Consider the following 24,485-nt stretch of genomic DNA (forward strand, 5'->3'; position numbering starts at 1 on the left):
AGAAATGAGAAAGAAGAAAAGAAGAAGAGTCACAGAGAGGAAGAAAAGCGGTCCATTCATTTCATGCCTTTACAAAATGACAAAATTCAGCAATATATAACAAGCAATCGAAAATAACCACTTTTGACAGCGCAACAGAAAATGACAGAAAAGAATCCAAAACAAAAGCAGCCAATCACAATACTTCCACGGATCATCCTAAACGACGTAGTCTCTTAGCCAGTCTGGAAGTTTCTTGTTTCGTTTGGGCCGTTGATTCTCTTGCAATGGCTCATGGTGAGCTTCCTCCCTGGGTTGATTGACTGTGGGTTCTCGGTTGAGCTCTTCCACTCGCGCCCCCTCTGATGGATCCAATTTGATATATAAATTCGTATCATATATAGTACCGACATTGATAATTAAAGCTCTCAACACACGCATGAACATTTTTTTATATAGCTCTAAACTAAAATCATGATTTGAAAATACGTATAGATACAGTAGGTTCAGTGAAGATTCTCATCAAAATGACCAGGTTTTAATTGGACAGAGTGGAGTTTATACCATCACATTTATCTTAGGCATCATTGACTGAGACAAGGAAACGGTTGCAGGAGTACTTTATTTGCCGATTGAGGAGACATAAAGGACAAAGTACACTTCATTTACTGTATATGGGTATCATCTTCAGCATCGGAATTATCATTTTGTCTGTTTACACCTACATTCTAGTAGCAAAGCCGTTCAATATACAGTAATGAAGATCTCTGGCTCAGATATTCTACCCCATCAAGAAAAAACAACTCGTATATATATGTACTCAAAATCTCAGCTCAGTCCAGAAAAATCCACAGAAAAAGGAGAGACAACATGAGGCATATTGTTCTAGTTTCTCTGCTTTTGCTTTTAGTTTCACGGGAGACTTCGAGTTCTATCCAAGAAGATTTCATGCACTGCATGTCAACCCAATTCGGTGAATACACCAGAAGCTTCGAAATCATTTTCAACCAAGATTCCTCTTTGTACTCGTATATCTTGCAGTCTTCTGTGCAGAATCCTAGATACTTGAATGCCACAACCCCAAAACCTCTTCTTATAATTACGCCTTTCCATGAGTCTGAAATCCAGGCTGCTGTTTTTTGTAGCAAAAACCATGACTTGCAAATCAGAGTTCGAAGCGGCGGCCATGACTACGAAGGCCTGTCTTACCTCTGCCGAACCCCATTTATCATCATTGATCTTATTAACATGAGATCAATTGAGATCAATTTAGAAGATGAAACAGCTTGGGTGCAATCTGGGGCAAATCTCGGTGAGCTTTACTATGCACTAGCTATGAAAAGTTTAGTTCATGGCTTTCCTGCCGGGCTTTGTCCTACTGTGGGGATTGGTGGACATCTTGGTGGAGGTGGATTTGGGACATTGTTGAGAAAATATGGGCTTGCAGCTGACCAAGTTGTTGATGCTTACTTGATAGATGTTAATGGAAGAATTCTTGATAGAAGAGCAATGGGAGAGGACTTATTTTGGGCCATTAGAGGAGGAGGCGGATCAAGCTTTGGCATCATACTTTCCTGGAAAATCAAGCTGGTTCGAGTTCCAGAAACTGTGACAAGTTTTACGGTTTTAAAAACATTGGAACAAGGTGCCTTAGAGCTTGTTCACAGATGGCAATATATTGCACCTAAATTCCATGAAGATCTATTCATCAGAATTCTCATTGTACATGTGGGTAATGGAGATCAGAAAACAATCCATGCCAACTTCAACTCACTCTTTCTGGGTAAAATTGACAGATTAATCCCATTGATGAATCAAAGTTTTCCTGAGTTAGGATTGCGGGCTGAAGATTGTACAGAAATGAGTTGGGTTGAATCTACTGTCTACTTTGCTGGATTTTCCAAAGGGTCTCCTTTGGAAATGCTACTGGACAAGAAACAACTTTTCAAGAGCATGTTCAAAGCAAAATCCGACTTTGTGACAGAACCAATACCATTTCATGCCCTTGAAGGAATATGGGGGAGGCTTTTGGAAGAAGAGATGGCTATAATGATAATGGATCCTTTTGGTGGAAAGATGAATGAAATTTTAGAATCTGAAGTTCCTTTTCCTCACAGAAATGGTGTTCTGTATAACATACAGTACATGGTGAAATGGGAAGCCAATGGAGTTATGGCATCAAACAGGCACATACATTGGATCAGGTCTCTGTACAAATACATGGCACCATATGTTTCCAGGTCTCCCAGGGCAGCGTATATTAATTACAGGGATCTCGACTTGGGAACCAACAAGCTGCAAAATGCAAGCTACTCCGAAGCAGCTGCTTGGGGTATCAAGTATTTCAAGAGTAACTTCAAGAGACTAGCTCTGGTGAAGAGCAAGGTTGATCCTGGTAATTTCTTCAGAAATGAGCAGAGTATTCCACCATTTGGGGAAATAAAACACTTATAGAAAAACTGTAGCTCCAATTTCAAGTAATGCAAGTTCCACTATGGCCAACATAAGAAGTTAGTGTCTGATCACTACATAATCTTTCAGCATTCAAAAGTTTCCTGCTAACCAAGTGCAAAGCTGTAAAGTATAACAATTTCCATGAGTAGGTCCTGCAGTTTTCAAGCTAGTAATCTAATTGCATGTTTATCAGCAATTCCATTCCATCTCTCTGGTTTTTTCCCTTCAGCAACAACTATTACTTGCTCCTATCAAAGGCTGAAAGCTCCTAATTCAGCCAGCGACAGTGGGAACAAAAAGACCAAAAAAATTCCAGAGGGCTGTAGAAAGAGAAGCAAATACTGGAATCATAAACGTACATTCAGCAAATGCTAAGTATCATAAAGACCTATATAGAACCCTTTTCATCTGATGACTTCATGGCCTGCAACTGTGGGTTACACAAAAAAAGGGTTCCCAAAGGTGGTGCAAGACTATAAAGGATTTCACCAAGTAGCTTTTCATGTAAAGTGCAGAATCAGACTGATCATTGCCTGACACCAACAATACAAAATTTGTGTTCATGTGAACCGCAACATAACGCAAAAAGTTGGCACTCACAACAAAATTTACAAATTTACTCAACTTCTATCCTGTCTGATCACTATCAAAAATCCTAATTTCCTGAAATTTACCGTCCTCGGATGGTGATATCCATCAAAGTTTTTTACTTTGATCCTGATTTCTAGTGACAACTTTCTCATAGTCCCAAACAATAACTTTACGTCCAGCTTTGAAGTAATGGATCATCTTACGTTAGGACCTAAAGCAGAAGACTGAAACAGACTGAATGATAAGGCCTGATGCTCTTTACTCAGTGAAGAAAACCATTTTCTTATAGCACCAGCAACAGCAGATTGACTTGCAATGGATGGACACATTGAATTGATCTCAATGACTTGTCCAAGATCAACAGAAATGAGCCCAAGCAAAGCAGTCACAATGGCTATTTGAAGAGGAAGACCCGCTCTAGTGGTAGTTTCATGCCACAGAAAAGCAGACAATGTATTACTCAGGTTCTCAACGTTTTTATCCTCACATCCACAAGCAGCAACTCCAAGCCTGAAAATTATAAAACAATTAGTTAACTATGGCACCACTTTAATATGTGAAAGGATGTACTGGTATTGAAAGACATTGTGACTATAATTAAATTCATCAAATGTGTACAAGGAATTCAAGTAATCCAGGCATAACAGAATATAAAAATACATTGCCTATCCTCAAGGTTCATTTACCAACAAAAAATCTTAGCAGCGAAGTTTCGAATATGATTAAACTAAATTAACATCAGAACCAAGAATATAAAACCTTAAAAAAGCATCCCACACACACCCCCCCCCCACACCAAAAAAAAAACACACACACACACACAGAGATCACACAACTTATAGTGCCTTAATATTTAACAGTAAGACTGTAACAGACCTTCCAATCTGACCGAGAAGAATGACGATGGCAAAGGTGAAGCTCTCTGCAATAGGTAGTTCCAACATTCTCAATAGGCCAGGGACAACTGTGGAAAGTGTCCAATCCCAGCTCTGCAGTTGGAAAGGAAACAAGTAAAAGTTAGAATTGGCTCTCCAGGATGCCATTTCGAGCAAATAAATTCTCCAGGAATGAAAATAACATGCAGAAGAAAATTTTATCATTTCCACAAACATACATATTCAATTGAAATTTAGGAAAAGTTTTCATGAATTCTGTGTTTTTCAGAGGTATAATAAAAACTTTCTAAAATAATATGCACAGGCGAAAAGAAAAGCAAATAATATCAAATCTGAGTTTCCCCATCAGTATCCAACTTTAACAAAAGAAACCACATAAGATTTTCATTATGCACCACAACTTCAGAGATTTCCAAATGTAGCTTCTAACTTGGGAAATTCAAAAAGTACACAATTAGGCGAACTTAAATAATTCTCAAGAAATGCAGGTAATATTATAAGAAAATTTATTTTTGGACTTGTGAAGCCCTCCCCCCCCAAAAAAAAGGGAAAAAATTAGAGAAAAGAAGAGAGGGTTTACTTTTTGAAATCAATACCCCCTCAACATATAGTCTAATGTTTAATCAATACCCAACATGCAATTAACGTTAAAGATAAGAAATTGAAGAAAATATTCTCATAGCTATTTGGGAGGGTCGAATCTTTCACCTTAGAGTTAAAGAGAGAATGGGGTGCTGAGATCCCAACCAGCAGTTTTTAAATCTGATTTTTAAAACCAAATTACGTTATTTTTCTCTTCAATCAAAAGAAAAAACAGAAGAAAACAATCATTATTTGATCTGTTTTCATAAGTACATTCCATTTTTTCATTCATTACTAATATAATGTGTTCCCACATTACAGCTTCAAAAAGCCTTCCTAGCTTACATTTAATGTGCTTCTGTAATCACAATATAATGACTGACAAAGTTCTAAGTGTAATGGGTTGACAGAAAAGCAAACTTTGGAAGCTGAGTACAATAAACCTACTCAATGTATAAAGCATATAAAACTGATAGATCAAGGAAATTTCAAGATGGCAAACAATTGCTCATTAAAACCAAGGGACAAAGAATTAAGAATAAAATTGAGAATAAGTGTGTAAAAAAAAAAAAAACCCAAGAAGTGAAACATACCATTATGCACGAAAGTAGCTCCACCAATGATAATACATCAGTGACGTGGCACAAAGTCGTGTTAACAACAGATTTTGATTGTAAAGCAGACATCTTGCACTCATTTAGGGAACCAGATGTCCCACAATTGATATCAAGAGGGCAATAAGGCTTTTGGCAAGTTTGTTCAGCCTGGTCATTATGAAACAAGACATTCACTGTTCGAGCCTCGGCACAGCTCTGAAGCTTTTCCAGAAGCAAGGACATAACAATCTCTACAGAAACTGCATCCTTTGAAAATGGGCATTCTGCACATGGATGAAACTTGGATTGAATCTCATCTGCCAGGGAAATAGAAGAGTTTGCAGCAACTGATGAACATCCTCTTTCAAGAGACATGACAATTGATTTCAGTACAGTCATTGTTAAATCATATTTCCCAGAGGTAAAGATCTTTTCTCCACCCAAATAAGCAAAAATGTGGAGAATCATCAGCACCAGGGAAGGATCAGATGTGTGCTTACGGAAAATGTTGTATGAAGCCCCACAAATAAATCCAATGCAGTCAGTTGCTGTAGCAATTGATGCCAATATAATGCTCCCTGCCATCAACTGTGAAGCTGATGCGGCTTCACTGGACCAAGTAGTATCCACACCATCCAGAAGGATATTGATTTTTGAATTACTCTCACTCAACGTTTCAGAAGATAAATCGGTGCATGTCATGACTTTCCCCTCCATAAGGAAATCCTCAATAAGACTAAGGAGCTCATCCAAACACAACTCATCAAACACTCTCCTTGCCTCAGCATCAGACATCACTACACAATGAGGATGTGAAGTTCAATTTAGAAGAAAAGAAAGATAAATAGTTTTACATCATAAAATTATAGCAGCTCAATACAATATACAATATTGCAATATAAATTACACAAATTATGTACAAATCACATACCTGCATTAAAATGACTGGCAAAAGAATCCAAGCAAAGGATGATATCACTGTTCCAAGATTTCCTAGACTTTTCCTCAGCTATTGTGGAGAAGTTGAGCAGTAACAATGAAAGGAATACGCAAGCCCTCTCTCTAAACATGTCAACATAGCAAGTCAATAAAGTAGTTCCAGTTTTGCCATTTCAATGTGCATCAAATGTTCCTTATATTAGCAAATTTAGAAAGAGCTAACAGCTGTAGATAATCAATACAAATAACAAGAAAAGAACCACTTACTTAGAAAGAAGGTGTTCTTCCATTTTAAGAGCAAGCATAATCTTTTGCAATATCCACTCTGTTTGGGAAACCAAAGAGCACTGAGCCATACAAGATTTAGTGGCACAATATATTCTAGAAATACTGCTTTCATCTTTAATATTACTCAGAACAACAAAGTATCGAGGAATATTGTCATGTGCAGGTCCAAGTTCACTTGCAAGAGGAAACTCCCCGCCTTGATCTCCAGACCTACATTTATCTGATATTAGTAGCTTTTCCAGTGCCTGATTATCACAAGCTTTTCCTGCTTGCTTAGCACTAAGAGAAATGTTCCCACTATTTACCTCCACACCAAAGGAATCAAGAGGACCCTCACTCTCACATGGTAATGAATTATGGGAATTTCTGGAAACGTTATAATTCAACTTGTTGGAATTGATTTCCACATCAATGACATCATAGCTACGAGAGGGCACCGAATTTTCTTTTTCTTTGGACAAACCTCCATAGAATGTTTCCTCTGCCAAGGGTTCAAATTTATTGATATCAAATGTTTCGAGAGCCTGAAACTCAATCTCAGGAAGAGTAGGTGATAGAGGAAATTCCATTGCTGCCCTGTAACATTCCTCATCAGCAGGATTATCCAAATCCAGCAGTTTCATATAATCTCCATCTGCAAATTCCTCAAAATTCATCATAGTTTCATGGCGACTTATAACTGTGTCCGTAATACCCTCTGTGCATGCCTGTGCAGTTCCTATTAGATCATTGGCAGGTCCCAAAGTTTTTTCATGGACTTTAGCATCAAGATTTGCCGTCTTATTCATCTCACCACTGTCACATGAATGCTGAATACCTAAATTCTCTTCCTGAGATACCCTTCTCTTCTTGGGAAACTGATCATGCTTAAAAGCATCTTGATTATTAGCTACTGTATAATTTGCTTCTTCCAGCGTTTTATCTAGTTGCTTGTTCAATATATTATGCAAATCAGATAGCTTCTCCTCTATCTGCAAATGCAACTTCCTATCCTCAGAGTGCAACAATTCAATTGACTCAACTGTATGAAGTAACCTCTTTCTCTTCCTACTAGGCCCATTGACTTTTCCAGCGGCACCAATTTTAAGAGGGCTTCTAACACTAATTTCAGCATCCACTGCAGGCTTTCCGTCAAATCTCACTCTGTTAATTTCATCAGACATGCTAGAATTTGTTGCTTGAGCATTCATCAATTTTGATGATGTAGTAAAAGAAAAAGCACCCCTTTCCTGTGAGCCCATCAATTGTCTATCAGAAAAAGATGCTGAACTGGAATTTATTGCAGAACTCTGAAACATTTTTCGGCTAGAGCCTCCAAGCAGAGACTCCAATTTAGGATCTTTAGAATCAATACCTGACATGGATTCACTACAGATCCCTCCAGATAAAGCAAGTGAAGGGGCAATCTGTTGAATCGTTTGCCTGAGAGGACTAGAGGCAGCAACACCCGTGCAGCAATGCTTTTGGAGCTCATTTTCACTTTGAAGGTACATCCGAACTGGTAGGCTTTCCTTCAACTTCAAGATTTGCATATTTGTGGTGTCCCTAACCTGAAAAGCGCATCAAAACAACCTGTCAATAAACCAAGAGCAGAAGATAATGCAAATTTTTATAAGAGAAAGCAGTGTCAGCACACAAGATTCGCAAGCAAAAGGCAAACTGAAACTTATAATATAGAAGTTCTCACAGCTACCCGGAAAACAAATGAATTAAGGACGCATTAGGTAGCCCACATTATATGGGATTAAAACACTGTTTTGTATTAAACTTAAGCAGACTCACGTTTGGCGTTAAAAGCAACTACAGCTGCACTGCATTAATGGGCTGCGCTGTTGCCGCATTAGCTTGCCTTTTCCTTTTTTTTTTTTAATTTTCTTTATAATAATAATAACAATAACAATAATAATAATAATAATAATAATATTGTTATTGTTATTATTATTATTAAAATTTAATAAATATAAATTTTGAATTTAATATAATATTATACACTATTAATATTAATTTTTTACTTTTACATTATAATTTATTAGTAAATTATAATTTAATATAATTAATAATAATATAAAATATTATTACATATACTACAGAACTCTTCTTGGATTATTTAGCACAATTTATTTTGTTATATGTTATAACAATTGTATCACTTTATTATTTTGTTATTATCTTGTGATATGTATAAATCTTTATTCTATTATCCTAAGATGACTTTTGAACTAATCTTCTAGGTTTTAACTATTTATTTATGCTGTTATATTATTAGAGATTATTTGATTAAATTTCACAGGTCATATATTTAGAAAATACTGAAAAATAAATGTTATGCTTCCGAAAATTTAAGACTATAAGCTTCGATCTTCATGAAGAATTATGATATTTTTTAACATTTACACTAAAAAAATTTTTGTTAAATTTCTAAAATTTAAGACTTCTATATTTAGTATTTTTCTAAGTACTAATAACTATTATTTAAACAAATATATAATTTAAATTAATCACAAAAATTAACACAGTACAGTGCCACACCAAATATAGTATAATTAAAAATTAAAACAGTACAATATAGCACCAAACATTGTGCAGCATTATTATAATATAGTACTAATACTATACAATATAATACAATACACCAGTATTTAAATAATGCAATACAGTATAATACAATCTAGTGTGCCAAACGCACCCTAAATGTAGATCTAATGATTCAAATGCTAAGCAACCTGGGATGGTTATCTAAAGGCATATGATGAATACATTTCATAGAGGGCTGCAATGGTAATCTTTCAGATATATAAGTTACTTAGCAGCATACAACTATACAGGCGAACATAAAATATATATATAATGTTCATGATCGAAAAAGAACATTTCTGTCTGAACATGATAAGTAAGAGAAAAAGATAAACAAAGAAGAAAGAAAGTTTTTTGGCTGCATTAAATTAGAAAGCGCACCAGTATTATGTCAAATAAGTCTAGAAGTGTTCATACTGTAAAGCTGCTGCCTTGAGGTAAATTTTTGTCATAAAAATCAACCTATAGAGCCAAAACAGGTATGCTACTTTTCCAGAATAAATTCCATAGCCATAAAGCACAAAAGAAGCAACAGTACTAAAAAATTCGGAAAACAAATTCAGGAATGCTATGATTGAATAACTGACCTTCACATTTCCCAGATTATCTGTACCTTCAGTGTTGGATGAGAAACATTGATCAACTGTATCCAAACGATGCAAAAACTGAGCAAAGTCCACCTTCAAGCGCCCTAATTCTTGGTGCAAAATAATATTCCGATCTTTTTCCAACTTAGCCACTTGCTTGGCATGTTTTACTTGCATTTTTTCAAACTTCAATTGCTTTTTCAACAGCTTCGCCTTTCCAGAATCTACATACTTATCAACTTGAATAGCAGAAGCGTCGAATGATTTTCTAGAGGAATGCAGGTCATGTATCTGCTTCTGCAATTCATCAATCCTTCCTCTAGCTTCTTCCAATTGTTGAGAAAGATGGTCAGCAGCAAGACATTTACCTTGAACAACTTTTCTATGCTCTTGTGGTTTGATCATCTCCAAATCTGATAGTTCTTTCCCACCAACAGATTTCTCCTTGTCAACCCCGCACCTTCTGCTTGCCTCCTCAAATTTCATAATTTCCAAACTCAAATTTGGCTCTTCTCCAACTTTCTGCAATGTGTTCACCTTAGACCCATTCTTCATTTTCAGAAATCCAGCATCTGTATCTGGTTTGCAACCATGAGTCTCAACAGAATGTCCAGACACAAGGTCATTTGTCTCCTTCTGTAGTTCCACAATCCTTTGTCCAGCCTCTTCCAACTGCTGAGACAACCTTTCAGCGTGACACTTTTCTTCCTCAGCCTGCTTTCTACTGGCTTCTGCTAGCTTTCTTTGATCCTCTGCTTTAGCCATCTCTAAATGTGCATGTTCTCTTTCTTTACTCAGCATCTGTTTTTCAGCTTCAAGCTTTTTTCTCAAGGCTTCTGACTTTGATGCCTCAGAACCCAACATTGATTTTGCATCATCAGCTTCTCTACGCAATGCCTCCAACTGCAGTCGGTATTCCTCTGCCTTTTTTCCTTCAATATTTGCACGTTGTCTTTCTTTACACACCATCTGTTTCTCAGCTTCAAGCTTTTTGCTTACAGCTTCTGATTTTGATGCCTCAGAAACCAACATCAATTTTGCATCACCAGCTTCTTTACGCAATGCCTCCAACTGAATTATGTATTCCTCTGCCTTCTTTCCTTCATTATTTGCACGCTTTTTTTCTTTACTCACCTTCTGTTTTTCAGATTCAAGTTTTTTGGTCATGTCTCCTAACTTTGAGGACTCCAAAACCAACTTTGATTTTGCATCAACAGCTTCCTTACGCAATGCCTCCAATTGAAGTTTGTACTCCTCTGCCTTCTTCCCTTCAATATTTGCACGCCTCCTTTCTTCCTCGGCCTTGCCTTTTTCAGCCTCAACACATTTCCATGCTTCAGCAGCCCTCTTCTTCTCCACCTCAGCATTTTTCTTTTCTGACTCTGCCCTTATTTTCTCTTTCTCAACCTCCCCTTTTAGCCGTTTTATTTCCCTTTCATTTTCCGTGACTCGAATGTCAAGAAGCTTTACTTCCTCAATACTTTGAGCATTTGATCCTCCTTTCTTCCGTTGTAATATAGAGATTTCAGACTTTAAAGCAGATATCTCATTCTCCAATGAAACTTTTGCCGCCGATACTTCCTCTCTTCCCTTTTTCTCAACTTCAGCACATGCCTTCTCTTCTTGACATGCTGAACGAACACAAAACTTATAAATTGAGATGGAAACTAAATGCATCAAGCATCAAGCATCAACCAAAAATGACACACAAAACACTCAGTGATAAATGCATTGGAGAGCATAAGAAAATAAAACTACATTGCATTCACCTTTCTTGAGACTTAGATTTTCAGCTTGAATCTTGTCTAGTTGCTGTTCAAACAGCTTCAGAGCCTGGCGCAAGGCAGTCCGATTCCCTTGGGACTTTTTATATTTATCTTCCCACTGAGACCATAAAAACAAATAAAGAAATCAAATAAATATATATAAACTGAACAAGTATATGAAATAATGCACAATTCTGAATCAGTTTGATGATTAAAAAATAAATAAAAACACATACCACTCGACAGCAGGGATTGGAAGCCTCCGGCTTTGCTGAAATATCCGTCGCCATTGCTGCACGTAAAAGAAGTGTTTGAATCGATACTTCGGATTAAAAAGAACAACAAAAAAGGGAATTAGAGAGAGAGAGACTTACTTCACTTGTTTTGCAGCTTAATCGTTGGGCATTGTGGATAAAGAGAGAAAATAGGAAGTGTAAGAGCCCTACAAGATACGTCGTCTTGATCTGCACATAAAGTAAGAACATGAAAATTGAAAAACCCTACATCTACTGAGTTGCAGAGAGAGAGATAGAGAGAAACCCTAAAAGGATATAGGGCGGTTCGACCCAGTTTCAAAAGTCGGTCCAAGTTGAACTTGGATCCATCCAGTTTCCAGTCCACGTCTAATTAATTTTATTCGGAGTTCTTCTATTTACGCTCCACCCAAATCCTTAATGAACCCCGAACAAATTTTATCAATATAAAAGCTATCATTCATTAACCGTAATACTAACATCTTTTATTTTGTTTGATGAAGTAATAATAATTTCATATAATATTAAGATTTAATAATTTTAGTATGATATTAACTGTATTATCTCTAATATCTCTTCTCTAATATTCTTCCGAGACTTGATATAAATTAAAATTCTTGTAGTACTAATTAAATATCTAAATTTAAAATATTAATTTTATGTTTGTCGCCGTCATCTATATTATGGTGTGCAATAGTGTGTGACAGCATGTGTCAATAATTCATTAGTAAGGATATAGGACCCACAAAACAGTCTCACCAATAAAATCTTGACACATGTCCCACCACAAACGTCATCAAATTTATAAGCTTGTTCACATCTTTTGGTGGAATTTCCCTCATTCAAGAAAAGGTGCTCGTAACTCACAAGCCATGAAGATTTGACTGTTGAAGCTCCTTCCTCATAGAAGCAAACTTAGGGCTTTGGACGTTTGGTCCTTCTGCCGTTTTGCTTTGGGCGAGCAATACTCAGTAATAACTTAGAAAAAAAAAAGGGAAAAAAAAACACACACACGCGCGCTTGACCAAACATTGTTCTAATAATGTTCATCTTTTCTTGTAGTACGGAACCTATCAAGTGGGTATTTATCCTTGAAAGCATCTTGGGGTCTTTCTTTTAGATGTCGTTACGGTCTTGGTTGGTGAAGTTAGCCGTCGCGAGCACCACTAGATTTTCAACGAGGTGGAAATTCTCGTATTCTGTATGTACATATTCCTGCAGCTCGGATGAGTATTCTTGTTTATATCGCTACGGCTGTAAACACTTTCTTTTCCTATTAACAAGGCATCCCCTTTTTCTTCGCTCTTCCGGAACCGGTATAGATATGGGCTTTTAGAGCACTCTTCAAAACTCCATTAAGCTCCCATCAACTAAAGATCTGTATTGAGTAGAAATTTCCACTTGATGGGTAATCAAACAATAAATAAAGTATCAATCTCATTTATACAGAACTTTCCATCATAGGAAACAACACAAAATTGACACAACCCATGACCCGGAAGAAGAAATTGACTAGACTAACAGATTCTAAGGTATAAATTAATTTAATGGCAGAAGAAAGAATGTTTAGCCCAATTCCCTCCTTGAACCTCACAAAGTTGTAACCGATTAAGGGCAGCTACCATCTTCATTGAATTATTTACTCTTCTCCGCTGCTTTTGTCTGAGGAAGGGTTCCAAATACTCTGTCCCACAGTGAAGATGTGATCCCAAAACCCTTATTTTGAATTCTGAAGTGATGATTTAAGTGATATTTCTGTAAAAACACAAAAAGAGTTGTCAGCATCCAGTTTGATATATCCAAACACTGTAATGGACAATCTAGAACGAGATGTATGACAAAAAACTAACTTATGGCATGCTAGAATTTGGATGTAAGTTTTAGCTTAAATTTTAAACATGAAAGTTCAGCTGAGAAATATTCAGACACAGAAAGGAGGAATGAAAAGGTACAAGGGCAAACCAAAAGTATACAAGCTCACAATCCTATCAATCATTTGGTGAGTGTCGGCTAAAATTCGACTCCAACATTAGGTATTTGAAACTAGGAAGCTTGCCTAGTGTTGGATTTAGCTTTTATTGAAAAATATAAATTGAACCTCATTCAAGCTATGAAATTAAAAACTACAACCAAGTCTATGGCCTTACAATTCATTTACATCTTTTGCAAAAGCAGATAAGAAGTGTAAGTACTTAACTAGCAAGCAAATGAGCAATACGAGATTATGTATCTTTTGAAATTGCAAAATAAGAACTACTCTTACCTTGAGATTTTTAGGTACTTCACTTGAAGGCTGACCATGGTGCAGGTAGTAATGGGTGACATCATACATCACATAACCAAGTAAACCACCTCCAAACAAAGCAGGAGTTGTTGTAGGAGTCGATACAAGACTAAGCACTTTCCAGAACTGGAAACAACAGTAGGTGAAAATATTATTCAGCGAAAACTATAAATTGAGCTTCATAACCAAGCAAAACATATTAGTCGTATTTCAAACTATATGTCACAATTAGTTCCAACTATTTCAGACTTCAAACATAAACATTTAGATTAGTCAATATTAGTAAAAATTTTGTTAATAGATTTTAGCCTTGAAACAGTTTCGACATGTTGCGAATTGCTCATATAGCATTTACTAGGACTGTATCAACCAAAGTACAAATCATCACGAATAAGGTGAATCTATTCAAACAAAACACAAATGACAAAATATAGATTTTTCACTTGTGAGTGTTTCCAAATCAAGTGCAGAATGGGAATTACCCTGCCCTTACTCAAATCAATAGATCAATTAAGTTCCTAAATGACCAAAAGCACTATAAAACTCCTCAATTCTGGCAAATTCAAATAATAGTACAGAACATTGCAGTGGATGCACAGGTCCAAAAGTCATTACTTCAGTCAAGACTTGTAATAATCGTCAAGAATGTAATGCAAGGAAAATATACTTACCGGCAACAATAAAACAGCTGTTGCGGCAGGAGGAAAAACAAGCCGTAGGCCATCCATAGGATGCTTATGATGGCAACCGTGAAGAAGATAGTGAATGGTATTTCCCCTAAAGCAAGTTCTTAACAACTTCAGAACAGTTTTAAGTAACTGAAGAGGGTAGATACACATATTGCAATTAGGAGAATAAAAAAGCATGTGCGCATCTGCATGCATGTTTCTGCGTGAATGTTTGGGGGGGGGGGGGGGGGGGGGGTGGGGGGGGGGGAGGGAGGGGAGAGAGAGAGAGAGAGAGAGAACAAACCAGTAACTTCTCGTTTTGATGTGGAAGAGGAAACGGTGCAAAGTATACTCAAGCAGTGTCCAAACAAAGATGCCAAAAAGCACCATCAGAGCTACATGCGGAAGTGTCTGGCCCATTCTAATAGACATCGAGATGCACCAACAAACAACTGGCAGCCAAATGACCGGAATTGCCCACCAGACTGTGAGAGTCAAGAACTGCGTACAAAAAAAATGAGTAAGTACTGCAGAAGCATATGATCTAAAAAGGCAGAACTGTAACAACTAGAAACGAAATTCATGCAAAGGGCAGTGTTCTAGGATGTGCCTCCAAGTGCGTGAATCAATACATGGAATGCTATTTACAAGGAAAAAGGCCTTACCTCCCAAAAATCACTTTCGAAAAATCTAGGGCCTTCCTTGCTTACAATTGGCTGGTGAACCCATTCCTGATAAGCTTCTCCAAGATGACCGACCTGTGTCAAATTCTCCAAAGGTTAAAAGAAACAACACAAATCGAAATACCATTGAAATGAACTTGTAATTAATCTAATCAAGAGCTACGAAATCAAACAAAAAGAACAAGCAGTTTCAATGTGTAACACTGAACTGCAAGAGAGCTTCACATATTGGTCCTTTCATAATTGATTGTACATTAGATAAGTAAGTATATATAAAAAGAAAAAGAAAAAGAAAAAAAAGAAGAGAAAAAACCCACAAATGTTCGGAACATCACAATGCAACTCTACCTGGAAGACAAGGGGTTTGTTTAAATCGACAGTGAACTCCTGTGCAACAACCATCTTGTCTTCTTACTAACTGAAAGAAAACAAGGAGACGAAACTGATTATGTAAGAAACAAGCAATCAATTTTAAAACCAAAGAAAAAACAAACGTCAATGTCACACCAATATTCACAATAATTGCCGCGGCTAGATTAAATAACAAATCTTAAATTTCATTTCTCAGTATCACAACAATTGTTTCTCCTCACGAAAAGTAATAACAAACAACTGTAACTCGTAATCCAAACATTTTACTTTCCTCAAATATTATTTCGTCAAGAAAAACAGCAATGCACTCAATAAAATCACATGAATGAACTACAAAATTCTAATGAATTTTCAAAAGCAAGAGATTGTATAGATCTGAAGAAATTATTATTTATGTTTTTTGGGGGAGGGGAGAATCAACGAAATAAAAAATCGAACGTCAAAATGTACTAACCAGGAGCAATGCGGGTCGGATCTGAATCTGAACCCGATATATCTCTCCTTCTAAAAGGAACACCACTTCTGCCGCCGCAACAATTTTTATTTTTGTGTTTTTTTGCTTAATATTTATTTTTTTCTTTTCGGAAGGAGTGATGATGGAAGGCCGCGCCTGACTTGACTGTGGAGATTGTAAAGTGTATTTTAGTAAACACGAGTTGTAAAGATATGCGCCGTTGATTGTTAGTGGCACCAGAGAATCAGATTCGGCCAGCTGATTTTCCCGTTGGATTCTATCGGTTGCCAGTCTGGCACGTTTAAACTACAGCTTGGCTTTCATATTTTGGGGGAATCCTGGAGTGTATGACAGTTCACGCGTTAATGAGATTCTGAAGCTGATGTGGCGACAAGTTTTTGGCTCCAAGGTATCGATCCTTCTCCCCCTTTATTCTTCGAATTAAGATTCTCTTCTAATCTGATCTTCTCCTTAATAAAAAATATAAATAGGTGATTGATAGTTAATAAATAAAAAAAATAAAAAAATTAAATTTTATATATACACTATCACTTAAAGACAAATAATATTAAATTTTTAAGAACTCATGAGAGCTCAGATTATGAGAAGATTTTTATCTTTATTCTTCATCAGCTCTACCGACGAAGGATAATACACTTTTTTTTTAAGAAAATGAGAATGATTTTTTCCTTTATTTATTTTTATTTTGCTGTTATTTTTCCAATATAGAATGGAGTTAGTTGCTGTCCCATCATTCGTATTTAAATCATATAGAATGTCGGATTTTTTTTTAATTTTTTAAGTTGGAATTGACCCTTCTTCTACCTTTTAAATATAGAAGATAATGTGAAACATTTGAATTATCTTAGCTTAATTTAACTGCCACTTAGCTATTAATTTTGTAGAATGACCTTCGCATCCGTGCAAAGTCAATGCCAAACAAACTCTGATTAAAATAGATTTTGTTTACTTTATAACGACACAAATGAAATTGTCCAACACTTACTTATTCGAAAGTGACTAGCTTTTGAAAATGACCATAGTTGACAACTGGAGTGAATCCAATTGGAGTTTATGATCTATATATAATTGATTTTTAAAGAAAAAAAAAAGAAAGAAAGAAACTGACTATTAGTCAGATGGAATCCAGCTTAAAATAAGAGTTCAATTTTGTTTAGATTAAATTAAGGGAGTTTAGTTTCGTTAACGCTATGTTACCTCATTTTAAATGATGTGTGATAAAATGAAATCTAGTTTAAAAAGAGTGAAACGTGTATAAACAATTTTTTTTTTTTTCAGCATCGGAATAATGAAAGAAGAACCAAACATTTGCTTAGAATCAAAATCTAATCTAATTTAATCTAATCATCTGAAAGGACATTACAATGAAGTGTGAAATGAAATACTTTAAAAAAGTGAACATATAATTCTACGCGGATAGGATTCGGCAACATTAGACTTTAAAAATAATAATAATAATAATAATGGATTAGCGGATACCCAATGCAGGAATCAGGATGTATGTATTCGGCATTGATCAAACCATACATGCAGTGAGTTTTGTTTTGCTTTTTACCAAATTCATACTAAGGGCCCGTTTGAGATTGCTTTTAGGAGACCTAAAAGTGATTTTGAAAATCTAAAAGCTAGTTTTAGTGTTTGGTAAAAAAAAATCAAAATCACTTTTGTCAAAATCAGCTTCTCCTACAGCTGATTTTGAAAAGTCGGGAAGGAGTAGCTTTTAGATTCTGGTTTTGAAAATCAATTTTATCATTTAATACAATTCCATAAATATCCTTAAAATTATTACTTAAATCCAAAATTATCCTTATTCAAATTGGAAACAAAATAATTTATAAAAAAATTTGTATTATAATTCATAAATATAAATTTATTAATATCAATTTATTGGTCGAATTATTATTAAATTTATTTCACTATATTATTAATTTAATTATCAATTGTTTTAAGAAAAAAAATAAATATATTATAAATTTTATTTTTTGTAAAAATTGATATAATACACAATTAAAAATATTATATGTACATGTTTTTATATATATAAGTAAATTTTATCTTATATTATGGATATTTTAGTAATTTATTTTCTCTCAGTAGTTTAACAGTAAAATTTACCAAACGTCCATAACTGCTTTCAAAACTCGTAGTACTTCTTGAAACAAAATTTACCAAACACTTAACGGATTCTCTTCACAGCTGATTATTTCTACAGCACAGCTAACATCAATTATTTTAAAAGCTACAGCATTCCCAAACTGGCCCTAAGCCTGCTAAAATTTTTACGAAATTATATTCATGTTGGCATTTTCCAACAGATTTGCAGATGGACAGATAAAATTGTCAATCTCTAGTCTCAAGTTTTCAAGTTCTGCCAGTACAAAGACTCTCAAGAACTCTTTGGTATTGAGGTAGTATAATTTTTAAGTCATAGTTACTATAAAAAAAAATTTATAACATATAAAATAGAAGTCAATAGTGTATAGTAAATATGATTTTTAAATATTATTTTTTATAAAAATAATAAAAATATTATAAGTTTTTCATTTACAAGTATTGAACTAAATCAATTAAATTAATTTTTAAACTACAACTAATATTTAAAACTCTTTTTAGTGTTGTAACTTAAAGTTACAGCTATCTAACCTCAATACTAAACCGGCTCTTATTCTCCTCGCACTGCTAGGTAACTAGATTTTTTTTTTCACAAATATGAATAGAAGGAAGATATATCTATATATATATTAAACTAATTAGTATTGGGACTAATTCGAAGGCGTGTATAATCATGCATGCTCAAGTCAAGTCTATCACAAAGTTAGTGCGAATATCTTGAGTGTATATTTGATACCCAAAAAATTTAAGAAAAAAAATTTCTTTAACTCTTTGTCATCTTGTATAAAAAAAAAAAAATGTTGAAAAGTCTAACCAAAATCAATTTATATTACTTTAATTTGTAACATACATACATACATATAAACCACTGGCTGGCCTATGGTTGATCCTCAACTCATACTGAGATCAAAAGTTTGAAGTACTAGAATGTCAAATAATCACACTTATAGGACAATCTACTGCATCCCCAAACATGCTCCAAGTCTCCTTGTGTGTAATGTGGCAGAATCTATTCGGAACAATTCCATAACCTGATCAATAATGTCTATACAATTAAACGCGAGCCAGTAACATCATCTATGCTTTAGCCGCTTTTGCAGGAGGAAGCGTTCCAAACACAATGTCCCATAAAGACGAAGAGATTCCAAATCCTTTGTCCCGAATTCTGAAGTGATGATTCATGTGAAATCTCTGTTCAAAACAAACATAAAAGGATTTGTAAAAAGCAATGTGGACTCTCTCCTTCCAAGCAGGAAAGACAAAGGAGAAAGAAACCGAGAGATTAAGAAGCTCATTTTGATAAGTTGTTACCTTCAGCCGCAGAATGATTCCTTTCGATGGCTTCCCGTGATGTGTGTAGTAATGAGTAACATCATACATTACATATCCCAGCAAAATGCCTCCATATAGTGCAGGAGTGATGAATGGCTTTGTTAAAACATCAATCAGGTTCCACAACTAGGAGTCACAATGGTTTGATGAATCAGCAAAATGTCAAGATAGTCATTAACAATGCAATCGAGTTCATTAGCTTTTGATTAATATGGAATTGAGGCATAATTTAGTCAAAAAGCTGTGAGAAAATGAACATACTGCCAAAGATACAAGTGCTGCTCCAGCCGGAGGGAAAACAAGCCGCAGTCCATCCATAGGGTGCTTGTGATGGCAGCCATGAATGAGATAGTGAAAAGTGTTCCCCCTTGCAAAAATTTATGAAACCAGATTCAGCACATGATGCTAGTTTGCAGAGAGTGAGAGGGAAGCATATACCAGTAGCTTTTAGTCTTTATATGGAAAAGATAGCGGTGCAGAAAGTACTCCAGCAATGTCCAAGTGATGATGCCCAAAAATACGATTAGACCAGCTAGATATGGAGCGAGGCCCATTTTGACAGACTTGCTAACAGACCAACATACAACCGGCAGCCAAACTAGGGGAATTACCCACCATTTTGTACGGGTCAAGAACTGTTTCAAGTTGAGCAGTTAAAAGGCTTAGAAAATTGTTAATATAAAGGCAGTGCATATGTTTATCAGTGAAGTTGTTGCATTGGTATTAAGATTCAGCCATTGCCTTAAAGAAACACATCAGGACATCTTAATGGATTGAAAAAAATAAATAAATAAATAATTCAGGCAATTTGCACGCAGAGGAAACATGGCTTACCTCCTGATTAAAGACAATGTGCATTTATAATTATCAAATCTCATAAGCATTATCATAATAATGATTATATGTATATGACTTGGGACAACACATAACCGGTAGACAGAGAGAATATCCAACAGCAGAATAGAAAATAACATCTCAGAAGCAGCAGTTGGCAGAAGCAGAAAAGAATTGTAAAACACGAAGAGAGATTCTTTGTCCACGTAAATGTAAAAGAGACAAATTATCTTTCCAACATGTATTTGGCCCCACAAACTAATCATTTCTAGTCAAGTTTGCAAATGATAAAATCCCTATCCATATGTACTTCCAAACAAATGTGAACTCACAATTCAGTTGAGAAAAATATAACTAAAGTCTAGCTCAAATGTGCTCTGCCCAGAAACATTGAAATTTTTTTAAAAAGGTAGCTGCCCAGAAACAATGAAAGTGCAGAAGAGTTAATTCAAGTAAATGGTTTCATGATTCCTCTCTACACTTGTGAATGGCACACTATCGCTATGTGGAACAATTTGATTTCAAGAAATGATGTATTACCTCCATGAAGCCATTGGCAAAAAACCGGGGGCTATCCTTGCCAACTATGGGTTGATGAACCCATTCCTCATAAGCTTCTCCAAGATGGCCAACCTGCCGCAAAAATTCGAATAAAAGAAACAAAAATTATGGAGCTAAGAAAGAAATGTATCAAGAACTCAATGGACGGCATCAACTCAATGTTTAGTCACTATAAACTATGACCAAAGATCTCACATTATGCGAGCAAAATGTGCGTATATATTTTATAAAACGGACAATGGGCACATCCAAAATGGGTATGTGCATCAGATAAATAAAGATTGAACCTGAAAAACGAGAGGCTTATTCAAATCCACGGAGAAAGGCTCATCAGCGACCATCTTGGCAACTTATGACGACGCGACCAACTTGCTAGAAGCCCATCATGAGATCAACAGAAAATGCAACATTTTAATTAGAATAGATAAAATAAAACGACAAATTGAAGATCATCTTTTTTTCCCCCTGATTCTACAAATATCATTCATCATCGTGCATGCAAAACATAGAAAGGTAAAAATGCAGAAAGCAGATACCTTGTCGGAGGCAGAGCAATGGAAGAGCCACCACCAAAAGAGTTCTTGAGTCGTGGTGATTACCAACCCAAGGAGCTCTCCACGGTTTCAGATCTCTCTTGATTGCGGTGATTTGTCAGCAGAAGGAGAAGAAATCGCGGGTTTCTCTTTCATCTTTATGAGCTGCCTTATCTTTTTTTATCTTCGAAATCACAGCTTGCCCGTACAATTTCTCATCATTAACCATTATTAGTTATTTTTACTCTCTGTCTCTCTAACCGTTATTAGGTTTATTTCTCAACGTCATTTTTTGCCCTTAAAATAAATGCTGCCCGTTTTCATAAATCAGAGAAGGCATATAAGGTCCATTAATTCTTTCAAAATTTCTTATTAAAATATCTGTAATTTTTTTTTTCAGAAAACAATATCTGTAATTACTTTTTCTCCAACACCATTTGTTTAATATTATTAAACAACCTTTTCAGTTTTTTAAAATTAACTAAAATTTATATCAGCAACCCACTTCAAAAATCAAAAATAAAAATAAAAACTCATCAATGTGGAATATCTTAATTTCGTCCTTTACATTCACAAAACAGTGGACGTGCCGGAGTGGTTATCGGGCATGACTAGAAATCATGTGGGCTCTGCCCGCGCAGGTTCGAATCCTGCCGTTCACGAAGCATTTTGGTGATGATGTGTTGTTTTCTACGTGTCTGTATCTGTACTTATAATTTCTGCTCCCATTGTTTTTTCTTTATCCTATACTTTTTATTTTTATTTTTACAAAGAAAAATTGATTTCCTTTAAATAAATTTGAAATAGAGGTGAAAATTATTACAGCCTGATAAACAAAAATAAAGATAGATCTAAAGAAAAAGAAGAAGAAAAAATATCATTAAGGGTGAAGCCAATTTTTTAGAGCAACCTAAATAATGAATTGAGATTTAAGAAGGTACTCACTACTCAATCGATAAGTGGTTTACTAATTTGTATTACGTAGAGAAAGAGAGGAAAGAAAACTCAAAGCGACATGTCATAATAATAAATTAGGAAGTAGAATCGCGCTTCGCGCAACTTTGAAAATATCAAATTAAAAATTAAAAATTTGATAAAATCCAAATTTCCTGAGAAATCATACTGATCTCTTCTCAAAATGAAGATTAAACAAGTTAATTTTGCATGTTTATTTCAATAATAATAAATATCACACATAATAATAATAATTGACACCCGGCGACGCTAAGGCTCATGAGCATTTAAAAAAATATGAGTTTAAATTGCATCGAGCCCTTCATCCTTTACCTTCTGTATAAGATCTGGCCACATCTACACAAAAACAACGCATATATAAACAAATCATATCAAAATTTACATATTTAAAGAATAACAATGATATTTGATCTAAAAATATTGCCCATAATTTTTCCTAAACATGAAAGCACACTGTTTTGAATGTGGGATCATGTTTGACTTGTTAGGAACAAAAAAATTTAAAATAATATTTTCGCAGCAAAGTAGCATTTTTTTTTTGGGTTAAAAGAAGAAGAAAATGTGAAAGTGCAAGTGATTTGAGAAATTGTAAATTAATTATTTGCATGTAGTACTTGTGGAGTGTTGCGATAATATAGTGAATTGCACCAAAGAAGATAATTCATTGTTCTCCATTAATTATAATGACAGTTGTATCATAATCAACTTGTGTTGCTGATGATAACAAGCAAATGAAACTTAAATTTAGAATAAGAAGAATTAGGTTCTAGTGGCATTATTGAGGGAAGATGAAAGAATTTTTCTTCCTATATTAATTAATTCATATATTTTAAGCCACTAAAGTTTAATTGCCAGCACAATAAAATTTGAAGAAACCAAACGACACTAAACAAAAGGTTGCATAATTAAATATGGGATTATGACATTAAAATTAGGCCCTAATGGCATTGTTGATGGAAGATGAAAGAACCTCTCTTCCTATGTTAATTAATTGATGTATTTTAAGCCACTAAAGTTTAATTGCTAGCATAATAAAATAAATGAATGTTTCAAAAGACTTATAATTAATTATTATTAATTGTTACATATTGTTGAATTTAAATAAAAATAGGAAAAGACATGTACAAAAAATATCCATCAATATTTTAAATATTTTAGATAATAGAGAATATAAAAAGATAAGGAATAGTGATGCCACATCAACTCTTGTAGTCCCAGCTTTATATATATACTAGGGAATAGAACCGCGGTTTGCGCGGCTTTGAAAAAAGAATTTAGTATTATTCTTTTTTTTCTTATTATACTTTTAATGATTTATTCTATTCGATTAAGAGGCAAGACTTGCAAAAAAAAACATGAAAAAAATAAAGCAAAGCTAAAACCAAAAAGACTTTTTTAATTATTTAAACTTGCATTAGCTAAATTAACACCACGGAAATAGATGTGCCATAGATTCACCTTGTCTAAGCCAAAACCTTAGAAACTTGAGGCTGATATATCACCGCGAGGCCACCTGGAGAAGGAGCAGAAGATGCATCACAGTAGCCTCTCAGTATATTTCCTTCTTCGGCAGTGAATCCGAGAGATGTGAGCATTGCAGGCCAGCAATTACGGGTGATGATATCAATAGCGCGGCTACAGTCAGGACCAATATCAGCCTAACTGTTAAGGAAGAATATAACAATCTCATTTGAGCATGATTTCAGCTCCATTAACGCGTTCCAGCACTCCGTTAGGCCTCCGCTATCTTCAAATTTTGTTGCAAGATCGTAGTCTTGTTTTATATTGTTGTTGAGGTGATCATTCCTGCTAGTTGCATTTGCAATATTTTCCATGACAAGGCAAATGAGGGCCAAAATTAAAAACACATGTTTTAGAGCCATTGCTATTTTCTATTTTTTTTTATGTTTTGTTTATATTTACGTGGGATATCATAATTTTGTTACTATTTATAAATTAAGGTAAGGCAGAGGAGAAGAGTGATTAAAAATATTTATAAATTATTACTTAATTTATGATCAAGAAGGTTTCAATTAGAGAAGATAGTGGGTCTTTTAATGAACTGTTACATATTGATTGTGTAATAACAGCCAAATTAATTATGAGAAGATGAAAAGCTAAATCTGAAAGAAAATTTCTCTATTTGTAGA

At 34.9% G+C, this 24,485-nt stretch overlaps 4 protein-coding genes, 1 non-coding gene and 1 pseudogene across 5 annotated transcripts; 2 read left to right on the top strand and 4 right to left on the bottom strand.

Moving 5' to 3' along the window:
* Positions 1-849: 849 nt before the first annotated feature.
* Positions 850-2,493, top strand: LOC102618094 (berberine bridge enzyme-like 22). Its single transcript, XM_006468280.4, has one exon. It carries the CDS (start codon positions 850-852, stop codon positions 2,431-2,433), a length of 1,584 nt encoding a protein of 527 aa, XP_006468343.1. The 3' UTR covers positions 2,434-2,493.
* Positions 2,494-2,814: 321 nt separating this feature from the next.
* Positions 2,815-11,850, bottom strand: LOC102618379 (uncharacterized). Its single transcript, XM_006468281.4, has 9 exons — positions 11,627-11,850; positions 11,489-11,544; positions 11,256-11,370; positions 9,487-11,117; positions 6,305-7,875; positions 6,030-6,160; positions 5,096-5,895; positions 3,901-4,013; positions 2,815-3,534 (listed from the first exon to the last, which is right to left on the bottom strand). Exons 2-9 carry the CDS (start codon positions 11,540-11,542, stop codon positions 3,219-3,221), a joined length of 4,731 nt encoding a protein of 1,576 aa, XP_006468344.2. The 5' UTR covers positions 11,543-11,544; positions 11,627-11,850; the 3' UTR covers positions 2,815-3,218.
* A 1,039-nt stretch (positions 11,851-12,889) lies between these two features.
* Positions 12,890-16,204, bottom strand: LOC102617628 (dihydroceramide fatty acyl 2-hydroxylase FAH1-like). The gene is made up of 7 exons (XM_025095514.2): positions 15,968-16,204; positions 15,490-15,559; positions 15,124-15,216; positions 14,763-14,959; positions 14,462-14,567; positions 13,770-13,916; positions 12,890-13,261 (listed from the first exon to the last, which is right to left on the bottom strand). The coding sequence occupies exons 2-7, from the start codon at positions 15,541-15,543 to the stop codon at positions 13,142-13,144; spliced, it is 717 nt and encodes a 238-aa protein (XP_024951282.1). The 5' UTR covers positions 15,544-15,559; positions 15,968-16,204; the 3' UTR covers positions 12,890-13,141.
* A 2,706-nt stretch (positions 16,205-18,910) lies between these two features.
* LOC102617333 (dihydroceramide fatty acyl 2-hydroxylase FAH2-like) lies at positions 18,911-21,580 on the bottom strand. The gene is made up of 7 exons (XM_006468277.4): positions 21,364-21,580; positions 21,115-21,199; positions 20,807-20,899; positions 19,871-20,067; positions 19,694-19,799; positions 19,412-19,558; positions 18,911-19,291 (listed from the first exon to the last, which is right to left on the bottom strand). Exons 2-7 carry the CDS (start codon positions 21,166-21,168, stop codon positions 19,178-19,180), a joined length of 711 nt encoding a protein of 236 aa, XP_006468340.1. The 5' UTR covers positions 21,169-21,199; positions 21,364-21,580; the 3' UTR covers positions 18,911-19,177.
* Positions 21,581-21,940: 360 nt separating this feature from the next.
* On the top strand, positions 21,941-22,022 carry TRNAS-AGA (transfer RNA serine (anticodon AGA)). Its single transcript has one exon. It is a non-coding gene; the product is annotated as a tRNA-Ser (tRNA).
* A 1,776-nt stretch (positions 22,023-23,798) lies between these two features.
* Positions 23,799-24,218, bottom strand: LOC127900350 (egg cell-secreted protein 1.4-like; annotated as a pseudogene).
* Positions 24,219-24,485: the final 267 nt, after the last annotated feature.

Source organism: Citrus sinensis, chromosome 2, assembly GCF_022201045.2.
Source record: "Citrus sinensis cultivar Valencia sweet orange chromosome 2, DVS_A1.0, whole genome shotgun sequence".
Lineage (NCBI taxonomy): Eukaryota > Viridiplantae > Streptophyta > Magnoliopsida > Sapindales > Rutaceae > Citrus > Citrus sinensis.